The 27,680-nt window shown below is 35.9% G+C and overlaps 1 protein-coding gene across 9 annotated transcripts in view; it reads right to left on the bottom strand.

Moving 5' to 3' along the window:
* The window catches only part of KANSL1L (KAT8 regulatory NSL complex subunit 1 like), a 134,010-nt gene that overhangs the window by 44,943 nt on the left and 61,387 nt on the right, over window positions 1-27,680 (bottom strand). For 4 of the 9 annotated variants that reach the window (XM_060623347.3, XM_060623348.3, XM_078450917.2 and 1 more), the window contains exons 6-7: window positions 17,256-17,460; window positions 14,671-14,736 (exon numbers count right to left, since the gene is read on the bottom strand). In XM_060623347.3, the coding sequence (XP_060479330.1) occupies window positions 14,671-14,736; window positions 17,256-17,460 (271 nt within the window). The remainder of the gene's footprint in view (window positions 1-14,670; window positions 14,737-17,255; window positions 17,461-27,680) is intronic. The other 5 variants (XM_078450916.2, XM_078450918.2, XM_078450919.2 and 2 more) reach the window with 3 other exon arrangements.

Below are 27,680 nucleotides of genomic sequence, written 5' to 3'. Positions count from 1 at the left end.
AAGAGAGAGGGAGACACAGAATCCGAAGCAGGCTCCAGGCTCTGAGCTGTCAGCACAGAGCCTGACGCGGAGCTCGAACCTACGAATCGTGAGATCATGACCTGAGCCAAAATCACACGCTTACCCGACTAAGTCACCGACTGAGCCACCGAGGCACCTCTCAAATATTTTATCTTATTTAGTATCAACCCAACTATAAATGGTAACCCTATTTTTTCCCCTTTTTTTCACTGCTTAATTCAGCTGATATCTTAATTTGAGGTTACTCATTGCCCCAAGGTAGACCCCAAATGGATGAATGCTTAACGGCCACAAATTCCTCCTATTGCTATATATATGCATACCCCTTCGCTGCAGTTATCTCCGAAAGGTAAAGTCTATTTCTCCACCTCTTTAAATCTGGGCCGCCATGTGACTGGCTTTGCTCCACCATCAAATGCAGTGGAGATGAGGTTGTTGAGACCCAGGGCCTAGGCCTCAAAACTTGCAACTTCTCTGCTATCTTGGAATACTGTCCTGAAGTGCCATGTTAGGGAAGCCATCCTTAGCTACTACACAATGAAAGGCCACAAGGAGAGTTGAGTCTTCTCACGCAACATCCAGCACTACTTATCTGCCAGATAAGTAGGTGAGGCTAGAATCTTCTAGCTGAACAGACCCTCCAACTGAATATAGCCGCATGAAAGTAACCCTACATTTATGGGTAAGGAAAATGAGGCAATGAGTGATTTAGACTATACCACACACTATTAAGAAGAAGAACTAAGATTTCAATCCAAACAATATGTCTTCCAGAACCCATGCATGAGACTACTAAAAAGTGTTACTTCCCCCTAGGAAATAATTTTTTGGCTCTCTAGAATTTGATACCTTCCAGATTTATCTACAATTACATAAAGCATCTTTTCTCAAAGAAATAAGGTCATACATTCTATACATTTCTGAGTCAACCCATAAAACCCAGGAGCACAGAACTGTTGCAGCATGGTGAGAAAATCTTCAACCAACATACTTCCACTATCTAGAGCAGACGCTCCAGCAGGTAGAGCTGAAGTCAGGATGGCACAGAAGAGGAAAAGCCAGTCTCCCAGCTAAGTAAGAATACATTCAGGGCCTCAAGACATCTCCTCTTCTTCATTTAAGCAGACACTTCCTATACCATGAAATTAACTTATTTTGTTACCTCAATTCAGATTTTTCTTCTTCCTGCCCTTAATGCAGAAGAGTAGACTATATCTCAATTTGCCAAAATTTATCCCTTGCATTACATTTTAATTTGCACATTTGTGCCTTATTGCCCCAACAGGAACTTCAATTTCTGTAAAACCAGGTCTTTATTTTCCTTTAAAATTCTTAAATTATTTGCTTACAAAAATAGCCTGAATGCACATGAAGCGTATAAAGCTAATCATTCCACAATTTAAAAACTAAATGAAAACTTTAATTTTATTATATACACATTAACGTATATACCTTACTTGTATTATTAAGCCACCCACCTTGGATCTGAAATCTATAAAAATAACAAAGATGAGAACTGACTATCAATACCAAGAAACACTGCTTAGACAAATTTGCCTTGAGAAATATATAAAAGAACACAGAATAACAGAGCTTGTAATAGGAATAGTTCTAAGGGGCAAATATCCAAAATATATTAAAAAACCCATGTAACTCAACACCAAAAAAAATAATATGATTTTTAAAATGAACACAGGCACAATATGGATAGATCTAGAGAGTATAATGCTAAGCAAAATAAGCCAGAAAAAGACAAATACCATATGATTTCACCCATATGTGGAATTTAAGAAACAAAACAAAACAAATAAAAGAAAAAAAAGAGGCAAACCAAAACAGACTCTTAAACTATAGAGAACAAACAGATGGTTACCAGAGGGGAGCGGGTGGGGTAAGGGTGCAATAGGTGAAAGGGATTAAAAATACACTTATCTTGATGAGCACTAAGTAATATATGGAGCTGCTGAATCACTACATTGTACACCTGAAACTAATATAACAATGTATATTAACTACATTGGAATTAAATTTTTAAAAAAATGAACATAGGACCTTGAATAGGCATTTTTCCAAAGAAGACATACGGATGGCCAACAGACACATGAAAAGGCATTCGACATCATTAATTATCAGGGAAATGAAAATCAAAATCAAAATGAGTTATCACCTCATACCAATTAGAATGGCTAATATAAAAAAGACAACACATAACAAGTGTTGGCCAGGATGTGGAGAAAATGGAAACCTCGTGCACCATTGCTGGGAAAGTAAAGTGCTGCAGCTACTATGAAAAACAGTATGGAGGTTTCTCAAAAAATTAAAAATAGAAATACCATACAACCCAGTAATTCCACTTCTTGGTATTTACCCAAAGAAAACAGAAACACTAATTCAAAAAGATATATGCACTCCTATGTTTGTTGCAGCATTATTTACAATACCCAAGATATGGAAGCAACCTAAGTGTCCATTGATAGGTGAATGGATAAAGATGTGGTATGTATATTTATATACACACTCAGCCAGAAAAATATAATGAATTCTTGCCATTTGCAACAACATAGATGGGCCTAAGTGAAATAAGTCAGAGTCACATACCATATGATTTCACATATATGTAGAATCTAAAAAACAAAACAAATGAACAAATGAAACCAAAAATGATGTAAACATACAGAGAACAAACTGATGGTTGCCATTGGGAAAGGGAGTGGGAAGAATAAGTAAAATGGGTGAAGGGAGAAAAATAAATACATAGTAGATAAATAAAATACAGAAATAGTTCTTCCTTATTTCATAAGGGTTATATTTATTCTTTTAAAAAAAATTTTATATTCATTTTTGAGAGAGCACGAGCAAGTGAGAGAACAAGTGGGGCAGGGCATAGAGAGGGAGACACAGAATCTGAAGCAGGCTCCAGGCTCTGAGCTGTCAGCACAGAGCCCAGTGCGGGACTCAAATTCATGAACCACGAGATCATGACCTGAGCAGAAGTCGGACGTTTAACTGACTGAGCAACCCAGGTGCCCCTAATATTTATTCTTAATTATAAATTTTACCTCAATTTGCAAATATGTTAGGCCTACAACATAAAGCTGTTACCATAAATATATATGAAATGGTTCTTAGTTTGCATGTTAAAATTTATGAAAAATGAAAAAAATTCTCCTGTTCATAACAGTTTCCCATCCAGCACATGCCATAGCCCTATGTGACTATTTTATATTTAATTTACTACTTGTGTAGGACTTCTCATAATGAAAATAGCATTCTTTAGATTGACAAGATCATTGCTAAATAGTTTACCAGAGATTAGCAGGGTCACCTAGAGACAACACAGGTTAGTTATATTTGCAAAAAGGCAAGGAGAAAAAAAGAAAAAAAATACTAAGTTAGAAAACTTAAAGAATACTACGGGTAAGCAGACCCTTACATGAGAGCACTAGACACCAAGGGGATGGGAGACACCATAGAGGAAAAGGGATGACAGAAGACAGGTGGGGTCCCACAAATAAAGTTTCATGTATTTAAAAATTTTGCCTAGGTAATATATTGATATTTACAGTACAGTGATCTATACTTTGTACCCAAGGAGCTGTAAGTATTAATGGGGAAGAAATAATCACCACCACTGTCAGTCCCAAATATGGAAAGTGGTTGGGAGCATAACCAAATAAACTTTGGGCTTTTCAACCACCTCCTTTCCCTATTCCCAGCCAAACCATCTATACTTTTATCAGTTTCATATAAAATAACCTCTAATCTAACCAACTGAATAAATTTATCAGTTTATTCTTGCTCACTTATTTTTACTAAGATCTTAAAATAAAATAAAATCACTACTCTAACTTAAAATAGAATTCTTGTTATGATTAGCACCCTATATATACTATTTATGCCCAATTACCCACAACCTGTTTCTATAGAAAACTGTACCCAGAATTGTAACCTTGGATGACAGAAACCTCTGTCCTTTTATCCTAGTGGGACAGAGAACTCCCCTGACAGGAGTTCATCAGGGTGGTTCCTGTTAACCAAAGGCTGAGACACTAACAAGGTAGGGCCTAAGGTTGCATGGTGATTGATACTCTTATAAAGAAGAGGCTGAAGAAGCATATTATGGCCAAATAGTGTTTTTCTTTAATTCTTAATTAAAAGTGAAATTGTACTTTAAAGCAAGCTTGTGGCTACATTTACATTTTAAGACTTGTACTTGAGTATTATTCTGGAAAACATATTCATATCTATGCCTGTCAATGCGTTTTCCCGAATCTGAAGGTATTTCTATACTTCAGATAGATCAAGCAATATTATACCAAGCATAAAAAGGCATAGATTCTCTAAGGATAGTTTCTTAGTAATGAATAAAGATTAGACAGAAAAATATGTGATTCAGCTAGAAGAAGAAGGCCAAAAAAAAATAAAATAGCTTTAGAAACTACATGGATTTTAACAATTGTTGCTATGGGCTGAGATTTCACAGGAAGGAGTTTTACTGAAGTTCATAAAAGAAATAGTGTTAAGATTCAGTCTTAACATTTAAAAGAAAATTACAAAATTGTATTCCCATTTATTTTAATTAAAAAGTTGTTTTAATGTTTATTTATTTTTGAGAGTGAGAGAGAGAAAGAGAGTGAGCATGAGTGGAGGAGGGGCAGAGAGAGACAGGTCAAACCAAGAGAGAGGGAGGGAAGGAGGGAGGCAGACACAATCTGAAGCAGGTTCCAGGCTCTGACCTGTCAGCATAGAGCCAGATGTGGTGCTTGAACCCATGAACCTTGAGATTATGACCTGAGCCAAAGTCGGACGCTTAACCAACTGAGCCACTGAGGTGCCCCTCCTCTTATTTTTTTAAATGTTTATTTTTTTATTTTGAGAGAGAAAGCAAGAGAGCATAAGCAGGGAAGGGGCAAAGAGAGAGGGAGAGAGATAATCCCAAGCAGGCTCCGTGCTGCCAACACAGAGCCCGATGAGATCATGACCTGAGCCAAAACCAAGAATCAGATGCTTAACCAACTGAGCCACCCAGGTGCTCCTTACTTCCATTTATTTAAATAGTGCTAAATATGTGTATTTTTGCATTCTAGGTGCACTTCAGTTTCCCAATATAAAATGGGGTACATTAAATAAGAAATAAATGTAAAGCATTTATAAGTTAAAACAATGCCTTGCATATAATTCCTTAATAAATATTAGCTATGATTATTTGACATTCTCATTAGAGACGGGTATTGAAAAAATGGCAAAATCACAAAAAAATATATACTAATTTATGCTTTTTATTAATTTTGCCCAGCAAAGGAATCATAACCTCTGCAAACAAGGATTCTAAATAATCATTTCAATTCTTACACCTTTATTTCTTTCATCTTTATTGTTCTGGCAGAAAAAGTAGTGTAACCGTTGCCTGTAGAAATGTGGAGGATAAAGAGGGTACATGATGAACTCATAGATCTGGCTAAGGAGGTTTCTAGGCAGAATTTTCGAAGTACCAATTGGTTTCATTTAGTTGCCTATGATAAATTATGGATGTAATAGGGCGAGCTCAAAAAGGAGCTGTTAAGTTTTCAAACAGTTTAGAGGAAATACAGAACCAAGACTTGCTGGTTCAAACAGTTAAGATTGTTGCTGGTTTCTGGCCACTCCAGAGAGCAAAAGGTTCACACGCAACAAAGAAAATGATACCAATTCAAAGACCAAACCCAGGAAACTTTGCCAGTAAAACTGGCCTCAGTATCAAGATCTCACAGGTGAGACTGCAAGACTCTTTGTTAAGACCTTACAAAGGTTTGAGGCATGCCGATAAATCCTAAGATGAATCTTAGATAAGAAGGTTTCTAAGATTTTTTTTTTCTTGTAAGATTTTTAAGTAATCTCTATACCCAACACGGGGCGTGAATTTATAGCTCCAAGATCAAGAGTCTCATGCTCTATGGACTGAGCCAGTCAGGTGCCCCAAAGGTTTCTAACAATCTTAAAGGTGTTTCTCAATGATCTTCTCAGCTAGCCGAAAGTGCTTCTAAGGATCCTAAGGGTATTGTCCCCCTGCACCACACAAAGTCCAAAATGAGAAGGACCTTTCTTGAAAAGATTTATAGATATGACTTTTGTTCAGCAGAGTTTATTTTCATGCGATACATAAGGAGTCTACAAAGTTTCAAGGACTTGAACTCGGATTAAGAAATAGTTCAAAATTAAAAGGACTTTGGGCCTTCAGCTTTTTTCAGTCAGTGACATGCTGAGAAAACACACATGCAAAAAAGTGTTTAAAAATTGTAATATTTGTTTATTTTTCAGAGACAGAGGCAGTGTGCAAGTGGGGGAGGGGCAGAGAGAGGGAGACACAGAATCTGAAGCAGGCTCCAGGCTCTGAGCTGTCAGCGCAGACCTGACGCAGGGCTCAAACTCATGAACCATAAGATCATGACCTGAGCCAAAGTTGGATGCTTAACCAACTGAGCCACCCAGGGGCCCCCAAAAGGGGATTTTTTGTATGGAAAAGAAAAAATGACAGAGAATGTAGTCAAGAGCCCAGAGGGCAGACATAGCAGCCACAAAGAACCACTTCCAGAGAAACAGACCCACATCAACAAACCTGTAACATGTGCCTAATTCTGTATTTCAGAACTGCTCTATTCCTCCCATTCCCCATCTGAACAGAGTGTCTATTCTGATTATCACCTGTCCACTATTGTATGTTGGGTATGTGTAAAGCAAGTAATAATATTAGTTCACAAGTTAATAGTCTTTTAATCCAGAGGAGCCATACTTGAGCTATACCCAAAGAACCACACACGATGGACCTACACCTAAAAAGTCTCATTTCAGGGATGCCTGGTGGGCTCAGTCGATAGAGCATGTGACTCTTGATCTCCAGGTCATGAGTGTGAGCCCCACATTAGGAGTAGAGTTTACCTAGGAAAATAAAATAGAAAAACTAAAAAAAAAAAAGTCTCAATTCAGGTACCTGACCATCATTTAATATGATAAAATTCAGGACTTTTAAGCCTGAGCTTAATGAGGTAACAAGATGAGACACAGGGATCTTCAGGAAAAAGATTACGTGATTTTTACATATTGAGAGGTCAATAAATAGGAAACAGAAATGAACTATAGTAGTTAGCCTCCCCTGATGGCTTCCAATGAACCATGTCTCCCTCCTGGTATTCTAGCCCTTGAATAGTCCCTCCCATATTAAATCTCACACTGATTTGCTTAACCCGAGAAATTGAACAAAAAAGCTCTATCCTAGTTCTAGGCCTAACTCTTAAGAAGAGCTGGCAGCTTTCATATTTGCATTTTGGAGAGGCTGAGCCACCATGTAAAACTACTCTGCTAAAGAAACCATGTGAAAGTCCACATGGAAAGGCCTGAGACTACATAAAAAAGAAAAAGAAGCCCAGATCACCAGTCCATTCCAGCCTCCAAATGATTCCGATTCATCACCATCTTATTACAACTGTATGAGAGACCTTAGACAAGACTGAAAGAACCATTCAGGCAATTCACAGAATTATGAAAAATAATTGTTTTAAATCACTAAATTTTAGAATAGTTTATTATGTAACAGTAGATCATAAAAATAAAAAAGGATGGGGCAACTCTGAAGGTGTAGCAGCAGACCCAGGCCCACTTCTATGATGAAGAACATACCTAACATAACATTTTACATATGTATATACCTGGTAACCACATCACCACTTCGATCAAGATATGAAGCAGTTCCAACCACCCAAAAACCTTGGTTACATCCTTTGCTGATCAACTCCCATCCTCCATATAAAAGTCACCACAATTCTAATTTATATTACCACCAGTTAAGTTTTGTCTGTATTTATCAGAGACTATGTACTCTTTCCTTCACTCAACATAATGTCTGGGAGATACATATTTTTGTATCAGTAGTCCATCTTTTTTATTGCTATATGTATATACACCACAATTCTCCTGCTGATGGGACATTGAGACTGCTTTCTGTTCGGGGCTTTAATGAGTAAAGCTGTTATGATCACTCTTAACACAAGTATTTTTGTGTACATAAGTATTCATTTCTCTGAGGAAAGTTCCTAAAAGTGGATTTGCTATTAGAAGGGTAGGCGTATGTAGTGGTATCTTGTTGTAATTTTAATTGCATTTCCTTGATGAGTAATGATTTTAAAAACATTTTCATATGTGTATTGGCCATTTGGATATCCTCTTTTATGAAAGATCTGTTCATAACTTATGCCTTTCTTTTTTACTTAAAAGAAGTTCTTGTGGTAAAATACACATAAAATTTATGATTTTGACCATTTTAAAGTGTACAACTCTGGGACACCTGGGTGGCTCAATTGGTTGAGCATTGAACTCTTAGTTTCAGCTCAGGTCATGATCTCGCAGTTTGTGGGTTCGAGCCCCACAAGTGCAGAGCCTGCTTGGGAGTCTCCCTCTCTCTTTCTGCCCCTCTACTGCTCATATGCTCTTGCTCTTTCTCAAAATAAACAAACATTTTCAAAAAGTGTACAACTGTTTATGCCTATTTTTAATTGGACTGTTGGTCTTTTTCTTGTTTTATTAGTTTAAAATGCATATATATATATATATATATATTCAAAATACAAAATCTTTTTCTTCAGTGTATACTTTGACTTTCTTAATGCTACCTTTTATATAAATAAGTTAATAATTTTAACAGAGTCTAAATTAATTTTTTCTTTTATTGTTGTTTGTGTCCTGATTAAGAAAGACAGGAAGGTATTTTCCTATGTTTTCTTCTAGCTTTAATGTTTTTCTCTCACCTTCAGGTCTATGATTCACCTTTTTTTTTTTTTTTCTTTTTTTTTTTTTTAGGGTAGTACATATTTGTAGCTGAGTAGGTAGCTCTCTTGCCTATTTCCTGCCCATAAAATTTTCGGGATCCAATAACTTTCTTTCATCCAGTCTGTGCCCTTTTTAGTCTAAGCTGATACTGTTTTTGTTAATATAAAATTCTCAAAAACCTTGTTATGTCAAGATGATCCATGTCATTAGACAAGAGGGTGCCCTCCAGGTCTTTTATGGATAGCCTCATCTTTATTCTTTGACTTCTGCTAAGATGGTTGACTGGATCTGTGAGTAGGTCCTATGCCTAATCTCTTCAGGAAAAGTCTGTCCAGCCACACCCCCTGAATTCTCTCCAAGACAGAGTACATGGTTTTTGTTTGGTTTTGGCAACAGAATGAAAACTTTCCAAATTATCAATTTCTGCTTCCTTTTTGGTTAACAATTGCTTCCTCAACTTATCCATTTCTTCTAATATTTTACTATAAATAGCAAGAAGAAACTACACTGTAAATTCCATACTTTGATAATTTTGTAAGCTAAATACCTAAGAGTTCAATGCTTATAGGTTCTATTTTCCATTCAACAGAGTATTTTCAGCCAAGTTTTCCACCACTTTATAACAAAGATCATCTTTCTTCTAGTTTCTAATCTTTCTAAAATCTTATCAGAAGTACCTTTGTCTTCTATCCTCTTCACTTATTTCTGAACTCTCATCAGAATCTAGGCTCACCTCAAAATTCTTCCAGCCTCTACTCATTACATAATTCCAAAATTGCTTCAACAATTTTATGTACTTGTTAGTGCGGCATCCTACTCCCTGGTACCAAACTCTGTATTAGTTTCCTAGGGATGTCATAATAAATGGCCACAAATTGGGTGACTCAAAACCACAAAAGTTTATTTTCTCACAGTTTTGGAGGCCAAATGTCCAAAACAGGTATTGGCAGGGCTGAGTTTCCTTTGAAGGCTCTGTGGGAGGATTGTTCCTTGCCTCTTTCAGCTTCCGGTGGCTCCTGGTGTTCCTTGGGTTGTGGTAATATAATTCCAATCTCTGCTTCCGTCTTTACATAGCCTTCTCTGTGCCTCAAATCTCTCCTTATTTTATGAAAACACTAGTCATAGGCCTATCCTAAATCCCAAATTATGTTATCTCAAGATCTTTAACTTAATTACATCTATAATGACCCTGTTTCCAAATAAGTTACTGTATTAGTTTGCTAAGTCTGCAATAACAAGGTACCACAACCAAGTGGTTGAAACAACAGACTTACTGTTTCCTATTTCTGGTGGCTAGAAGTCAGATCAAGCTGTCAATAAAATCGGTTTCTTTTGGAAAGAAGGAAGAATCTTTCCATGCCTCTCCCCTAGCTTCTTTTTTTGCTTCCAATCTTTGGTGTTCCTTGGTTAATTGAAGAATAACTCTGATCTCAGTCTTCATCTTCACATGACGATCACCCTGTGTACATGCATCCATTTCTGAATTTTCCTTTTTAAAAAAAATTTTTTTATTGTTTATTTATTTTTGAGAGAGACAGAGTGAAAAGTGGGGGAAGGGCAGAGAGAGAGGGAGACACAGATCCAAAGCAGGCTCTAGTCTCCTAGGTGTCAGTAGAGAGCCTGACGCGGGGCTCAAACTACAAACCATGAGATCATGACCTGGGCGGAAGTCGGATGCTTAACCGACTCAGCCACCCTGGTGTCCCTGAATTTTCCTTTTTATAAAGACATCAGTCATATGGGATTAGGGCTCATCCCAATAACCTCATCTTAACTAATTATATCTACAACAACCCTTTTTCCAAATAGGCTCAAATTCTGAAATACTAGGGGTTAGCACTTCAACATATAAATTTTGATGGACACAAATCAACCCATAACATTCATAGATACCAAGAGTTAGGGCATGGACAGGTTTTTTTGTGGGGAGACACAATTATGCCCACTAGTTGTTTTTTTTTTTCTTTCAACACTTTGAATATTTCATTCTACTCTGCTTACACGGTTTCTGATGAGAAGTCAGCTGCAATTCTTATACTTGTTCTTCTATAGGTAAGAGTTTTTGTTTTTATTTTTGTTTTTCCTCTGCCTTTCCTCAAGATTTTCTGTCTTTGGTCTTCTGCAGTTTGAATATGTTATACCTAAGTGTTTTATTTTTTGTTACTTCTGTTGTTTTTTAGGTATTTATCCTGCTTGATGTTCTCCTGCTTGAGTTTTCTGGATATATGGTTTGGTGCTGGTCATTAACTTTATAAAATTCTCATGTATCATTACTTCAAATATTTTTTTGCTCCATTCTTTTTCTCTTCCTTGTTCCAACTACATATCTGATAGACCTTCTGAAATTACCCCAAGGTTCTTGAATGTGCTATTCTGTTTTTTCATTCATTTTTCTCTTTGCATTTCAGTTTGCAAAGCTTCAGTTTGACTTACCCAAGCTTGCTGATTCTTTCCTCAGCCATGTCCAGTCTATAGGTGAGGCCATGAAATGAATGCTTCATTTAGGTTACAGTGTTTTTGATTTCTAGCATTTACTTTTGATTCTTAAAAGTTTACATCTCTCTGCTTACATTACCCATATAGTCTTACCTGTTTTCTACTTAAATCTATTAAAGACTTTAACATATTAATCATACTTATTTAAGAGAATTTCAGTATCTTTGTCATATTTGAGCCTGGTTCTTTTTTTTTTAATATTAAAAAATTTTTTTTGATGTTTATTTTTGAGAGAGAGAGAAGCATGAGTGGGGGAGAGAGAGAGGAACACACAGAATGTGAAGCAGGCTCCAGGCTCCAAGCTGTCAGCACACAGCCTGATGCAGGGCTTGAACTCACAAACTGTGAGATCATGACCTGAGCCCAAGTCGGATGCTTAACTGACTGAGCCATCCTGGCACCCCTGTGAGCCTGGTTCTGATGGTTTCCTTGTCTTGTCAGAGTGTGTTTTTCCTAGCATGCCTTGTAATTTTTGTTGAAATCTGGATATGATGTATCAGGTAATAGGACTGGAGGTAAACAGAATGTGTGTTTTTTTGGTTTTTTTTTGTTTTTATTTATTTTATTTTATTTTATTTTATTTTTTTTTCCAGTAATCTATACCCAACATAGGGCTTGAACTCACAACCTGGAGATCAACAGCTGCATGCCCCTCCATCTGAGCCAGCCAGGTGCTCTGATGTAAAGAGAATTTTACTGTGAAGCATTACGTTAATCTGGCTAAGCGTGGGCAGTGTTTAATGGCTAATATAGTTGTAGGTGCCAGAGGCCTCAAAATTCCTCTAGTGTCTTTGTCTTCCTGTTAATTTTTGACTTCTTAAGCACTCCTCCTCAGAGAAAGTCTATGCTTTGCAGCTGTACCCTACTGTTATAGTACCAGAAACTTGTTGGTATGGTGGTAAAGTGTGAGGAAAAGGAAGCATACAAGGGGTGCCTGGCTGGCTCAGTCAGTAGAGCCTGTGACTCTTGATCAGGGTCATGAGTTCATGCCCCATGTTGGGCATGGAGCCTACTTTAAAAAAAAAGGGGGTGGTGCTTGGGTCACTCAGTCAGTTAAGCACCCAACTTTGGCTCAGGTCATGATCTCACGGTTTGTGGGTTCCAACCCCGCGTTGGACTCTGTGATGGCAGCCTGCTTTGGATTCTGTGTCTCCCTCTCTCTCTGCCCCTCCCCTGCTCATGCTCTGTCCCTCTCAGTCTCAAATATAAATAAAACATTTAAAAAAATTTTTTTAAAGAAAAAAGAACAAAAGGAAGCCTACCTACCACAGTAGCATAATGTACTATATTCTTACAATTAAATCGTCTTTTAGTGGGTCTACTTAGACAAGTGTTTCTTATTTTCTACACTCATTGCCTCTATAGGGGGGCAGCAGTGGGAAAATGCTTTTCTCCCAGGCAAAGTAAGACTTTACTGAAGTCTTTCCACTGGAAGAAAAAGCTGTGTTACAGACAATGCTCTGAACTCATTTCATAAAAGTTATCTCTTCCCTTTCCATACTTAAGCCACTAAGGATTCTTCTTAGCTCTTCATTATGAGAACCTTGTGGGGTCGTAGAAGTAAAGCCCATGAAAGTGTTGGGGGGGGACTTTTAAGACAGGAGTACCTAGGAGTTTTTTAATCTCAAGGTAATCCACACTCAGCCTCAAATAATTCATCCAAGTTACCATGTAAGTGTTCCTAACAGTTTAGTTAATGGTTACTGTGGCTTCTGCGCTAGGAGAGCACATCTTGGCTGTAGCTCTCTGAAGTTGCTTTTCTCTCCGTATTTCAGGGTGGCAATTTGTCCTATAGTCTTAATTCTTTGATGGGACCATGGAAACGCAGTGATTTTCAGTTTGTTCACCTTTCTCTTACTGTAAAGGTAGCAGTGATGACTTCCAGGGTCCTTATGTGCTGGAGCTGAAACCAGAAGTCTTCCTAATGTCTTTACTAGTATGATTTTTTTCTCTGCAATTTATACATGTAGTTGTTGCAATGAAAGTGAGGATCAGCCAATTACTATATGCTACGTAGTAGCAGAGGACTCCTACTTCTCCATTGTCTTTATATAAGCTTTTTATAGCCAGTACTCTGCTAGAGAGTTAAGTCTATAAAAAGTAATTTAAATAATTATTTTCTCAACTCTGCCAAGGATGCTACATGGCTACATTCTACATGCGCAGGAGTTAATTTATTACATAAAATGGATGCCTTAGCCACTTTATCCCTTAATATTTCAATGTGCATTTAAAATAAGGATATTTTCTTACATAATGGCAAAACAGTTACCACATTTAATACTGATACAGTGATACAATATTTTTATATAATCTGCCATAGTACAACTGTACAGTTTTCTTAATACCCAAGAATCCCCCCTCTCTCCCCCCTCCCAAGATAATTCTAATCTGGATGAAATATTTCTTTAACTGTCATATATTTTTTTAAACTCTTTTAATCTAAAATATTCCCTTAGTCTTTCTTGCCTTTCACAACATTGACTTTTTTAAAAAGAATACAGGCTAGCTGGGGCACCTGGGTGGCTCAATCAGCTAAGCGTCTGGCTCTTGACCTCGGCTCAGGTTGCGATCTCATGGTTCATGAGTTCAAGCTCTGCATCGGGAGCCACACTGACAGTGTGGAGCCTGCTTGGGATTCTCTCTCTCCCTCTCTCTCTTCCCCTCCCTGCTTGTGCTCTCTTTCTCTCTCAAAATAAAAAAATAAACTTAAAAAAAATTGTTAAAAAAAAAAAAGAATACAGGCCAGTTTTCACAATTTCTTAACAACATGTTGCTGATTTTGGCTTTGTCTAATATTTCCTTATAATTATATTCAGGCCATGCATCCCTGGCCAAAATACTCCATAGCGATACTGTATCCTTTTCATAGGCTATGTTAGTTTTGACCACCTATTGATGACTCTTGCCCAATCAGTCTTTACTATGAATACTGCAATAATTCTCTACTTGGGCTCACTCCACATTTATTAATCAGCAACCTACTATACAGAAAAGTCCTTCCTTTCTCCTTTTTATCTGTCGATCTAACAGTAGTGTGGACTCATGGTTTCCTATTTCTTCAATGGTTCACTACTGTCCTTAGTTATTTTGATGCTCAAATAGCTGTAAATTTGGCCAGCAGCACAGCCTCTTCAAACTAGCTTCTGGGTTCTTTTGACATGCCCATCATTTTCTTTTTTTTTTTTTTTTTTGTAATATTTCCTTGCCTTCTGGTAACTTTGAGATGTTCCAGGCTCATCTTACACCTTCTGTTCCCCATGTCTGGAGACTGACCATTTCTCCAAAGATCCCTGTTTCCTCTCAGTAGGGAATAGTATTAGAAAACAAGAATGAGGGCCATATGTTACTCACTGCTGTCAGGGTAAGTACAAGTCTAGACCAGTCATATCCAATTTGGTAGCCAGTATCCATATGTGGCTATTTAAATCAAAATAGATAAAAGTTCAGTCCCTCAGTTGCACTAGCCACATTTCATGTGCTAAATGTATTTAGTTACTACCATATTGGACAGAACAAGTATTCATAGAACATTTCCATCATTACAAGAAAATTCTATTGGACATTACATACTAAGACCCCTTCACAAAGCAAATTGAGGACACAAACACATACACACACTCATTCTCATTCTTCATTACCTTTTAAATAACCTCTTATATCCATTACATTAATTCTTTCACACATTAAACAATTATTTAGGGGCACCTGGGTGGCTCTGCAGGTTAAACGTCTGACTCTTAATTTCGGCTCAGGTCATGATCTCATGGTCGTGAGATCAAGCCCTGTGTTGGGTTCTGTGCTGACAGCACAGAGACTGTCTGGGATTCTCTCGCTCCTACTCCCTCTGCCCCTCCCCTGCTCTTGCTCGTGTGCCCTTTTTCTCTCGTGCACGCACTTGCTCTCTCTCAAAAAAAATTAAGCAATTATATATTGAGCATATGTTACAGGGACAGTTATTATTCAAAGCTCTGTAGGGTCAGAAATATATACTCTCTATTCTCTAAGAACGTGTAATGAGAAAACAGAAAAATAAATGATTATTAAAAATGGACCATTTTCATAACATAAGGTATTTATTGTATTAATATCCCACTACAGGGATGTCAAGGAAGCCTTCCGGAGAGAAAGGACATTTATTAAGTTTAGAAAGGCAAATAACTATTTTCCTGGCAATTTGGAGGATAAATTAGGGGTGGGGGCATTTTCTATTTTCCATCATTTTCTCATCTCTGTTTCTATTAAAATTCTTTCTCTACCTCTCCTATGACTTTTCAATATTCTGTTTATCTTTCAAAACCCATATTTTATGATGCATTTCTGAATACTTCTAACCAGATAAGCCCCTTCCCTCAATCCCCAAATATAGTGTCTTTACTGATTTCAAAAGCACAAAAGATTTGGTCTATTTTTGGCATTATCGATACACTGGGTAAGAACATGGGCTTTGGAATCAGACTTAGTGCTTACTAGGTGTGTGACCTTGGGTAAATTACTTAATCTCTCTGCACTTCAACTTTTGTATCTAAAGAGGGGATTAACTATACTGCAATACTGTTATATTTTGAGATAATAATAAATAATAATGTATTGAAAATACTTGGCATTGTGAATGGAATATGACAAAGTATATGGTCTACCAGTAACAATAATGTGACACTTATTTCTTCATTTGTTTGCTGTACAAAGGCCCACGTTTACAATGTCAGGGTATATGAAGTATTCCAGCAACATCTAGCAAATCTCCAAAATTACTCAAGCAAATTCCTTCCAGTCAGAATATTTTGGCATAGTCATATGCTCAATATTTTAGACAATTCTACTTATAATTCTGAAATTACAAAATCAATTTCAAAAATATTATTGTTTACAGCATCTTTAAAAATAAAAATAAAATGTGATTTTGTATATAAAAACTTTAAATAAAAAATATTTTCCTATTTGGTTGATTACGTAGAATTTCTTAAAATTCTGAAACAAACCTAAGTTTTAAAAAAATATTTTCAAGTTGGGAAATAGTAATAAAATCTAAACTACTTAAATGGTAAAAATCAACCTATTAATAAAAACTAATTTGTCAGAATGCACATTTCTATTTAAAATTGGAGCCTATAAAACCAAATTTAAAATTGGTTTCTAATGAAACAAGCATCTTGATTTTTATACAAATATATTTAAAATAGTTAAATATATTTAATAGTTAATATAGTAATAATCAGAAACAATATTAAATGATAGTATCATTTCTTTCCTTTGACATAGTATTTAAAAATGTAATAGAAAAAAAGCAGGTCATATAACAAAAACTAGAGGTAACTCATCTTCCCTTTACCACAGTTTGTTCAGATATGCACTGAAAGATGCATACTTAACATTTTGTGAACAAGTGAAAAATATGATTTTTAAAATGAATGGCTTTAATGAAGTACATTTTAATTATAAAAAGTATAAGCACGGATACATAAACTTGCATTGCTTGTATTCCAGAAAAAGAAAAAGGCGTGCTCACAAGAATTAACAAATACCAAACCTAAAAAGGAGAGCAATGCCATTTCCTACAAAATAACTGACAGCTATACAGATTTTCTTTACTTTTTTCTTTACTAAGCAAAGGACAAATACGTAGTACACTTGTGTTTTCTTTATTACCCTTACCAGTAAAATTTTCAAATAACCATGATATGTAATATTCCTTCAAATTGGTTTAAATGTAACAGTGCATTTTAAAAAATGGAGATGTGAGAAGTTTCAGAATACACTGCTATGTTAAAAAATTACTAATTCCACTTAGATATTATCAATACCTACATGATTTATAAACTATATATGTAAAGCTTTCTAGATGTAATTATTCTAAATAACCAGGTACAATCCATACCCTCCTGTATGTGAAATATACTGATGATAAAATCTTTATGTTTCCCCATAGGCAGCCTTACCTGTGGAGTCCAATAAAAAGTAGGGCTCAATCGGTAGAGTTTTCGTTTGTGGAAACTCTGAAGTGGCCTTGTTCGAGCTGCTGTACTCATGATAGTCAAGGATGGAGCTTTCAATCTTGTCCTGTCTTTTCTCCTTTTCTTACTGTGCTTCTGGTTAAGTAACCAGCTACTGGAGGAAGAGAGCTCATCTAAATTCTCTGAAGCACTGAAATGCCATGAAATAATTGGGGAGTGGAGGGAATAAAACAAAACAAACAAACAAACAAAAAAGACAAAGAAAACTAAATGTAAATTGCCTTGATCTATTAGGACAGAAGAGTATTAATTTTAGCCAATTTTGTGGTAACAATTGGCAAAAGAATTGATATTAATGGGGAATTACATATTCAAGTTGTGAAAATAATTTCTACTTCTATTTCCTCCTGCAAAACAAAAATCCCATACGTTAGAAATGCTCACATGAGTTCGCTGGTGCAACGTAAATGTTCACTGTAAATTAATAATTCGCGCATGTTGCATAGTGTTGTAACTATTTACATCATATGTTTTTTGCATGTGGGTGAAATTACATAAGATTATTAGTCTGAAAAGGGCTAAAATCCCATACTGAAAATCATTAGTTGCTCTGAAATAAACACTACATACCATCTCCATGAATTCTGAAACAAACATGCATCCTACTATGTTTTAGGAACTTTTTAAAACTTCTGATGGTATAGAAGCTACAACTATAAACTGAAATAGATCACACAAGCTACACATAAAAATAAGCAATATTAATGTCATCATTATGCTTCGTATTAATTTTTAAACATTATATTTAAATATTTTTAAAATCAGAATAGCAAGAGGAAGTTAATGCTCAATGCCACACAAATTTAATTTAATTTATACAGTATATTATATATAAAATAATTTTTTCAGGCACTATAATATACCAATTTCAACCTTGTTTATATAGACAGAAGCTAGTCAATTTAGTTTTTTATTTTTTTTAAGATTTTATTATTTTTATTTATTTATTTATTTATTTATTTTACATGGAGTGAGACAAAGCGTGAACGGGGGAGGGGCAGAGAGAGTAGGAGACGTAGAATCTGAAGCAGGCTTCAGGCTCTGAGCAAGCGGTCAGCACAGAGCCTGATGCGGGGCTCGAACCCACGAACTGTGAGATCATGACCTGAGCCGAAGTCAGACGCTCAACCGACTGAGCCACCCAGGTGCCCCAAGATTTTATTTTTAAGTAATCTCTATACCCATCGTGGGGCTCGAACTCATTATCCTAAGATCAAGAGTCGCATGTGCTACAGAGTGAGCCAGCCAGGTACTCCAGTATTCTAACATCAACAAGTGAATGTGTTATGTGTTGTACTGCTAATCATCATGTAAGTTCTAAATATGCTATTTGGTTTAAGCAGAATTGGTGTTTAACAGTAAATATAAAATATTGTTTTTCTATAGTAGCACCATTAGTTTTCAATCATCTTTATGGCTGCTATAAAATATTAATAGCTTGTACATAAAAAGCAAGTAATTCAAAACTGCTTTACACAGTATTAACTCAGATATAAAGGTACCTGAGTGGCTTTTGTTGGTGACACCAAAAAGAATTAAATATGAAATTTGGGGACTATCATACATTCAACAAATACTTGAATATGTACTACTGGCCAAACCAGTTTAGGGAAAAGAGCTGATAATAATTATCTATTTCACTTTTAAAATCTTTAGTCTTCAGAGAGCCCTAGTCAAAAATGTCTTAAGTCCCAGTTTGTAAGCATTCTAAAGATCTTCTGAGAAAGATTTAAGATATAACACTACTCTCAAATTAACAGGTCCAATCTCATATCCTGAAGTTATTTTCTGTAACAAGTGTATCAGCGGTCAGTCATAGTCTTCTCTTGAGAAACAGCCATGGAGTCAGGCTATCATGTCAAGGGTGAGCAGAAGGTATAGATGATAGGAATATCAAATTGGGCACAGGGCTGGCACAGAAGTGTCAGGTCAGGAAGAAGACAGGTTTCAGAAGCTGGTTGACTTAAGAAGTCATCAAGTCAGGATGCTAGGATCCAGGAAGGCAGGTCACAAAAAGAGGTTCTTCTGGCAAGTTAGAAATACCTTTAGGCAGATAGGTATATTGGTTCCTTAAAAGAGACAGGTTTTGTAATATCTACAGAATATTAAGAGCTTTTATTCCAGGACCCTGACGCACTGTTAACCTGGCCCTCTATTTACAATTCTTTAGTTGTTAATGAGTCCTTAGTTCCCCTACCCACAGGAGACTTAGCCCTAAAGAAGGGAACCACAATCTCTTTATAGACTGACAGCAAACAGCTTTTGAACTGGCTAGAGGCTTACAGGTTGGGTTAAAGATAAACAGAAAACATGCCACTTGTTCACTAAATGTTGTTGTATTTTCAAGTTTCTCAAGTGACTGACACAATACCATCAAGGGGAAAAAAGTTTTGTTTTTTTAAATTAAGTATGTTCCTAGCTGTAGACAATTCTTCCTTAATGACTTTCAACACTCTCTGTTAAGCATCCTTGCAAAGTGTCATCAAAATTTATTCTTCTCGGGGTGCCTGGGTGGCTCAGTCTGTTGAGCATCCAACTCCTGATTTCGGCTCAAGTCATGATCCTAGGGTCCTGGTATTGAGTCCTGCTTAGGATTTTCTCCCTCACTCTCTCTCTCTCTCCCTCCCTCCCTCCCTCTCCTTCTCCCTCTCCCCCTCTCCCCACTTGCATGCTCTCTAAAATTAAAAAAAAAATTATCCTTCCCAAATAAATGGGGAAATGTACTGAAATTCAAAGATGTGAAATCTGTTTATTTCATAACTAATGTGTAAAACACATTATTCTCACCAAAGCTCATTTGGTACATAAACCAATTTTATAAATAATTAATGAGGTTATTGTAAAGGGTTATTATAAATTACTGATAAATTCACTTATTTTCCACAGTGTTTTACATTAAAGAGAGAGTCAATCAATTAAACTCAATGAAAACCAGAACAAGAGAAAAATGAGGGAATTTGGAAGACAACAACCCTGCTCAAGTAACTCTATAACATAAAGCTTTTTTATCAGGAGATAATATCTAGTAATTAAGCATTACATAAGAATTTAAAACAAAGATATCATTAATAAACCAATATAAGACATCATCATCACGTGACATTCTTAGAAAAAAAAAAAGAGAGAGAGAGCTATTATAATATTGGGAGGAGGAGGAGGACATGGAGGCAAAATCCCAGGACAGGGGAAAAAAACATTTCAGTAAGAGAAGGCTTAATGTTCACACTGAGTTGTAGGTACACCCTGGGAACCCCAGAAACAAAGGATGCAATGGGTCACCATAAGGTACTGTCATGTTATAATTATCAAGACAATATCAATAAGTATTAATATACAATTATCACTGAACTTTTGAAATCACAAACTTGTAAGTGGGATAGTAGCAGGTGAGGCAATAAATTATACTTCTGTAGATTTCCAACTGGAAGCTATCACTCAGAGAATAATAAAAATCCCTTTGGGGCACCTGGATGGCTCAGTCAGTTAAGTCTCTGACTTAAGCTCAGGCCATGATCTCACAGTTCCTGAGTTTGGGCCCGACATCAGGCTCTCTTTTGTCAGCACAGACTCCTCTTCAGATCCTCCCTCCCCCTCTCTCCCTCTCTCCCTCTTTCCCTCCCTCTCTCTCTCTCTCTCTCTCTCTCTCCTTCCCCCACTCACATGCACACTTGCTCTCTCCCTCTCTCAAAAATAAGAAAAAAATCCCTCAAAGGATAGATCCTTTCTGTTTTCTAGGCAGATAGCATAATTTGGCTTTAAAATGAATTAAATAATTGAGAAGGGAGAGCAGTGAGGGTGGGTTTACATCTTTCTCCATTTCCACTGTCATTCATTTCCCTAATCCAAGCTTGTGTCCAGAAATACTCCAATAGCTTCTAACTGGTCTGCCTCATCCACACTTTTCCCCCTTCAGTCCCTTGTATACCAATCTTGTGGGAAAACAAATCTTATCCTGCTATGCTCTTTCCAAAGACTAGGTCAACCCCTTTTGAGCTCTGATAGCACTGTTCACCTGTCCGCCACAGCATTTTTCATGGTGATAATTTTGCATTCATTTGTATGATTATCTGATTAATGACGGTCTTGCTTTCTAGACTGTAAGTAGTACAGGGAGTGTGTCTGTTTTGTTACCCTTGTATCAGAAGTTCCTGATATTGTACCTTGCATACTGCAGATGCTCAATAAACACTTACTGAATAGAGAAATACACATTTATCATTCCAGCTCTGTGCTTATATACGGTGCATGGACAACACACACTACACCTAAATAATCAGCTTAGTGAATGAGTAGACATTGAACACTTTAACCTAAGAGCCAAAATAAGTTCTAAACAGAAGGTTATGAGAGAGCTTTTATTAGAAAGATATATATTCAGATGGCCTTGAGTTCTATTCTAAATCTCTCTTTGGTTTACAAAAGGTAGTTGTTGGTAGTAAAATATGACATATCTTATTTCATCTTATAGTCAAGTATGTCCAACATAAATTTATAAGAAAAAGCTGATGAGAACTATAAGATGTTCTGATTTGTAAAAAGAAAAAGGCATCAATCAAGTCTAAAAAATTTCTTCTAATCTAAAAAGTGCAAAATGACTGAGAGCTTTATCTAATAATTAGAAAGTTGTGAATTCACATTAACACTAATTTCTCTAATAGTTATTTAATGACTTTCTGAAATCACTGGTTTTCTATTAAAATCCTAGAAAATCTTGGCAGTTAATATATTTATGGATAATATATTGCATTCAATTTGCTTGTACAGAGTATAAATGGAAAACTTAAAGTCAATTTTAACAGTATATTCCTATACTTTCATTACTACAGGAACCAAAGGCCCAGAAGTCACTATCAAAATCATTTCCTGCTAATATTATGTACTTATTTCACAATAAATAAAACAATCTAAAGATATAGGGACACCTATTAGATTTTGGGTGTTATCTTGGTGGTAGTATTAACGGTAGCAACATCCTGCTGATAGTTGAATTTACTATCTTGTTTTCCCTTGATAGTATTTGGAGAAATGAATGCATCATACACTCAACTCAATGACATTCAGGATGGCATTAACCAATTTAAAATAAATTACATAAAATAGGGCTTACATAAACTTACTAAAATGGTTCACTAGGGGCATTACTTGTCTTCCAAGCAGCAAAAGTAAAACACCTCTCTCAAATGACCAATGAATCAAGATCAAGATAACAGGCATTAATCTGGTACAGAGAAAACTGTACTTTTGCCAGGTCATTTCCCCTACTCTAGGTATTAATTAGAAGAACTGTACCCCTTACTCAAAAATACAAGTCTCTTCAACTCTAGCAATAAGAAAATGTTTTGAAGTACAATGTAAAACAGCATTCTAATTAGATATATACCTATTCTCAAGAAATAAAGTATATCTTAATGCAGACATTAAAATGGAAAGGAAATATTTTAAGTAGAAAAAGCTTCAGATATAATGTTAAAATAACATCTAAAAGTGCTTCTAATAGAGCTCAACTATGAAAATAATGTATAAAATGACAGAAAAGAAATACACTCTGAACAATATGATTTCCACTTTTTCAATATTTTGTGAATTTTCCAATTTTCCTAAAATGAGCTTGTACTGTTTTTCTAAACAAACATATCATCTGGAAATCATTTTTTTTTTGTATTACGGACTTTTTTTAAAGATTAAAAAAAATATTTTTTTAATGTGGATTTATTTTTGAGACGGAGAGAGAGAAAGAAAGACAGCGTGAGCAGGGGAGAGGCAGATAGGGGAGACAGAATCTGAAGCAGGCTCCAGGCTCTAAGCTGTCAGCACAGAGCCCAACACAAGACTCAAACCCACGAGCTGTGACATCATGACTTGAGCCAAACTCGGACGCTTAAGTGACTGAGCCACCCAGGCACCCACCCTTTAAGATTTTGTTTTTAAGTAATCTCTATACCCAATGTGGAGCTTGAACTTATAACCACGAGATCAAGAGCTGCATGCTCTCCCAACTGAGCCAGACAGGTGCCCTTGTATTAGAGAATTCTAATAGACTTTTAAATGACTACTTGAGAGTAAGAGACTTAGGAGATAATTACCAAATGTAATATGGATTTTGTTTCAATCCTGATTCATAAACCATATTTTATTAACCATAAAAAGATAATTTTGAAGGAAATCTGAATATGAATAGAAATTTCACGATAGCAGCACATTATGGCTAATAATATAAAAATAATAAGCAGATGATAATACCATGGTGGGTATGTTAAAAAAAAGAGTTGGTTAAAGAAATAAATACACATAAGTATTTATAAGTTAAAATAACAATCAATACAATTTTTTTTTAATTTTTTTTTTTAACATTTATTTTTGAGACAGAGACAGAGCATGAATGGGGGAGGAGCAGAGAGAGAGGGAGACACAGAATCGGAAGCAGGCTCCAGGCTCTGAGCCATTAGCCCAGAGCCCGACGCGGGGCTCGAACTCACAGACCGAGAGATTGTGACCTGAGCTGAAGTCGGACGCTTAACCGACTGAGCCACCCAGACGCCCCTACAATTTGATTTTTAAAAATTCACAGAAAACAATGTGTCAGGAAGGGAAATAGCTGAAATGAATCAGGAAAATCTTGGGAATTTTTTTAAGTAAACTCTATCCCTGATATGGGGCTTGAACTCACATCTCCAAGATCAAGAATCATATGCTCTACTGACTGAGCCAGCCAGGTACCCCAAAATCTTGGGAATTCTTAAACCTGGGGAATATGTGATTTCATTTTACTATGTTTTCTATATGTCAAACTTGTCCATAATAAAAGGTAGAGAGTAAAAGAGACAATTATAGTGCTATCTGCTATTTTTATCCTGACAACTTCAAGTGGTTTTTTTTTTTTGTTTGTTTGTTTGTTTTTAGTAATCTCTACGTCTAAATATGGAGCTCAAACTCACAACCTGAGATCAAGAATCCCATATCCTACTGACTGAGCCAGCCAGGTGCCCCTCAAATAGTACTTTGGTTTTAAGGGGTTTTCTGACTTATTTATTCTTGAGAGAGAGAGAGTAGGTGAGGGGCAGAGAGAGAGAGAGCATGAGGGTGTGAGCAGGGGAGGGGCAGAGAGAGAGCAGGAGAGAGAGAATCCCAAGCAGGCTCTGCACTGGCAGCGCAGAACCCAACATGGGGCTTGAAGTCATGAACCCTGAGGTTATGACCTGAGCTGAAAGAGTCAGATGCTTAACCAACTAAAGCACCCAGGCACCTCTCAAGTGGTGCTTTTTAAAGCATTAAGCAAAGAGACTATGAAACCAATGTGGTGGTTATATTTTTGTGAGTATTGAGACCTAAAGTTTGTCAAACATCTCTAGCTAATATATAGTTTGGGAGATACGGTTCAGATTCTTCAATATAATCTCTTAGCTGTTTTTCTGACATGTAATTTGTTTTAAAGTTTGAAATGGAGACTTTCTGTTTTACTAATTACTATTTTTCATTTTAAAGGAAAATTTGGAAATAGAAAAAAGTTGAAAAAGGATTTCAAAATCCCATCATCTAAACACAAATACAGCTTTCATTAAAATTATATCCTTCAAGTCTTTTTTTCTATGAAATGTTCCTATACAATGGTTTCGGTATCCTGATTCTTCCACGTAACATTCCAAACTAAACATGTTACCATATGATTTTTTAAATACATGATATTCCATCCACTGGTTATAACACTATTTAAACAGTCCCTATAACATTAAGTTTTAGACTTAGAGGTAAAAAGAAGAATTTTTACAAAAGAAAATAACTCCTACTGTCATTACTTAAAAAACACAGCTGGGAAATTTTATTTCCTTATTGATGCCACACATTCTCTATAAAATCAGGTTTTAGAATTACAGGTAAGAAGGGGAAAGAAATGTTTTTACAAAAGAAAATAATTCCTACTGGCATTACTTAAAAAACACAGCTGGGAAATTTTATTTCCTTATTGATGTCACACATTCAGCTAATATGATAATGTGTTGCTCATATGAATCCAAAATTATGTTGAAAATATCAGCCTAGAATATGCAGCTAAGAGGGTTTTCTTGTGAGAAGTAACTATTGAAGATACTATAAGTATAAAAGAATTACTTTCTATGTAATTAGTTTGCCAGTTTTACTGCAGTTTTTCAATTATGATACCCAATTAGAAGGAATGGTTGCATTTCATGAGATAATTACCATTAGTGGAAATAAATAGCATGGCAATGATTCATTGGAATTTAATTTCATATCATGTTCTGGGTCTCATTAAGGCAAAAAGAAGCAACAATAACAATAATAAAAATCTAGACATTACTTCAAATAGAAATTCACTTTCTCAGAGATAATAATACCCCATGGGGTAAACAAGGATCCATTTACATTTTATCTTCATTTTAGAGTAGGAGATCTAAAAACTAATAACTATCTCTGATGATGATAAAATGTAATGCTTCATTTGTTTGAAGACTCAATCTTTTCAGTTTTCTCAGTTCCTGGTGACTCATCTTAGACCCTGTTGCCAAGATGAGTAAAGCTAAAAAAAACAATTCTAACTTCTGGGAGATACTGCCATTAAATAAGAGGTGGGGATTGGCAATCAATGAATAACAAGTGGGCAAACAGGTAGCCTGGAAAATAATTAACCAAGTGAATTTACTTTAGATATTGTGAGAGAACAGTTCAGTAGGATATTGTAAAAATGACCTGAAATGTCTTTTAAAAATTATATCAAACATTGAGCTACCTCTATGTGATCCACTAAAAATTAATAAACAGAATAGTGGCCAACATTTAAAAATTCAAAACTTGAATTTCTTCTAACCTAATTATAAACAAAAATTATGATATAATGTGATATAAAGCTAGAATAAGTATGCCTTATTAGAAGAAATAAGTAATAATAATAATCTTCACTTATGAGATTACTTACTTGGCAACCCCAAGTAGCCAGAATATGGATGAAATCACAAAAGCTTTTTAAATAACAAAAAAACCTCACAGTTCACTCCTGTTACTGTTAGGAGAGGCATTCTTTCTTACCAAGAAATGTCTCTTATAGTATAAATCGTTCTACCACTTTGGTTATCTACTTTTCTGGTCCAGAGTTAAGTTAGATGAGAGGAAACAGAACTGCAGGAGATAACCATGAGAGCAATAACTAAAGCATCAATCTGACAATGGGGGAGAAAAGTAAGGACAAATAAGTACAATTTTTTTTTTTTTTTGAGAAACAGAGAGAGAGAGAGAGAGAGAGAGAGAGAGAGAGAGAGAGCAAGCAGGGGAGGGGCAGAGAGAGGGAGACACAGAATCCAAAGCAGGCTCCAGGCTCTGAGCTGTCAGTACAGAACCCAATGCGGGGCTTGAACTCATAGACCAAGAGATCACGACCTGAGCCAAAGTCAGATGCTTAACAAACAGAGCCACCCAGGTGCCCCAGTACAAAATATTTTTTTATGGAATGCTGATTACCTGCAAGAAATCTTGAAAGACATTTCATTCATTCAACGAACATCTATTCTGCCCATTATGTGACTCTCACTGATGCAGATGCTAGGAAAATAGCAGTTAATAATTCAGACTAAAAAAAACTCCTGCTTTTATGGAGCTTATATTTTCTCATCCAAAAAGATAGACAATAAACAAGTAAAAAAAAAAACAAAAAAAAATAAAGCAAAACAATGTCACACTTGTTATTTCATTTGATCCTCACAACAATCCAGGAAGCAGACTTTTTTCTTTTGAACTGTGACTTAGAAAGTTGCCCAAGATCACAATGCTACCAAATGGCAGAGTTGGGATTGAGTCAGATTTGTCTGATTCCAAAGGTATATGCTTAACAGTGAATTGTCTCATAGTACCCGATCAGAGTTTAAAATTATGCATTTATTTGAGTATTTGGTTGATGGCATTTTTCTTCAACTAGAGCCTATATTGTGAGGACAGAAGCCACATGTATTTTTATTCAACATGTATCCCCAGTGCCCAATCCAATGCCTAGCACACTTAGGTCACACAGTAGATATTTTGTGAACTACTAAGTGAATTCTTTTACAGATATACAGCTATTAATCTCCATAGTCCATGAGAATGTGGTCATAGTCATGAGCCTGAGTTATCAAAAACTGAATTCACCACAGTGTCATCCAAGAAAGGCAATATGCAATAAATTTTACTTCAACAATTCTTGGCTTATTTGAAAGTTTCTAGCGTTTGAGTAGAATCCTCATTTCTCCCACTGTCCCGAGTACCTCTTTCATATTAACTTCTTTTATGCTTTTAAGTTATGTTGAATAATTTGTCTCTATTCACTATGTCTCTTGATATAAGCTAACATAAAATGACTACATCCAA

Source organism: Panthera onca, chromosome C1, assembly GCF_046562875.1.
Source record: "Panthera onca isolate mPanOnc1 chromosome C1, mPanOnc1 haplotype 2, whole genome shotgun sequence".
Classification (NCBI taxonomy): Eukaryota; Metazoa; Chordata; class Mammalia; order Carnivora; family Felidae; genus Panthera; species Panthera onca.
Note: the sequence above shows the minus strand (reverse complement) of the source record. Positions and strands in the feature narration are given on the sequence as shown.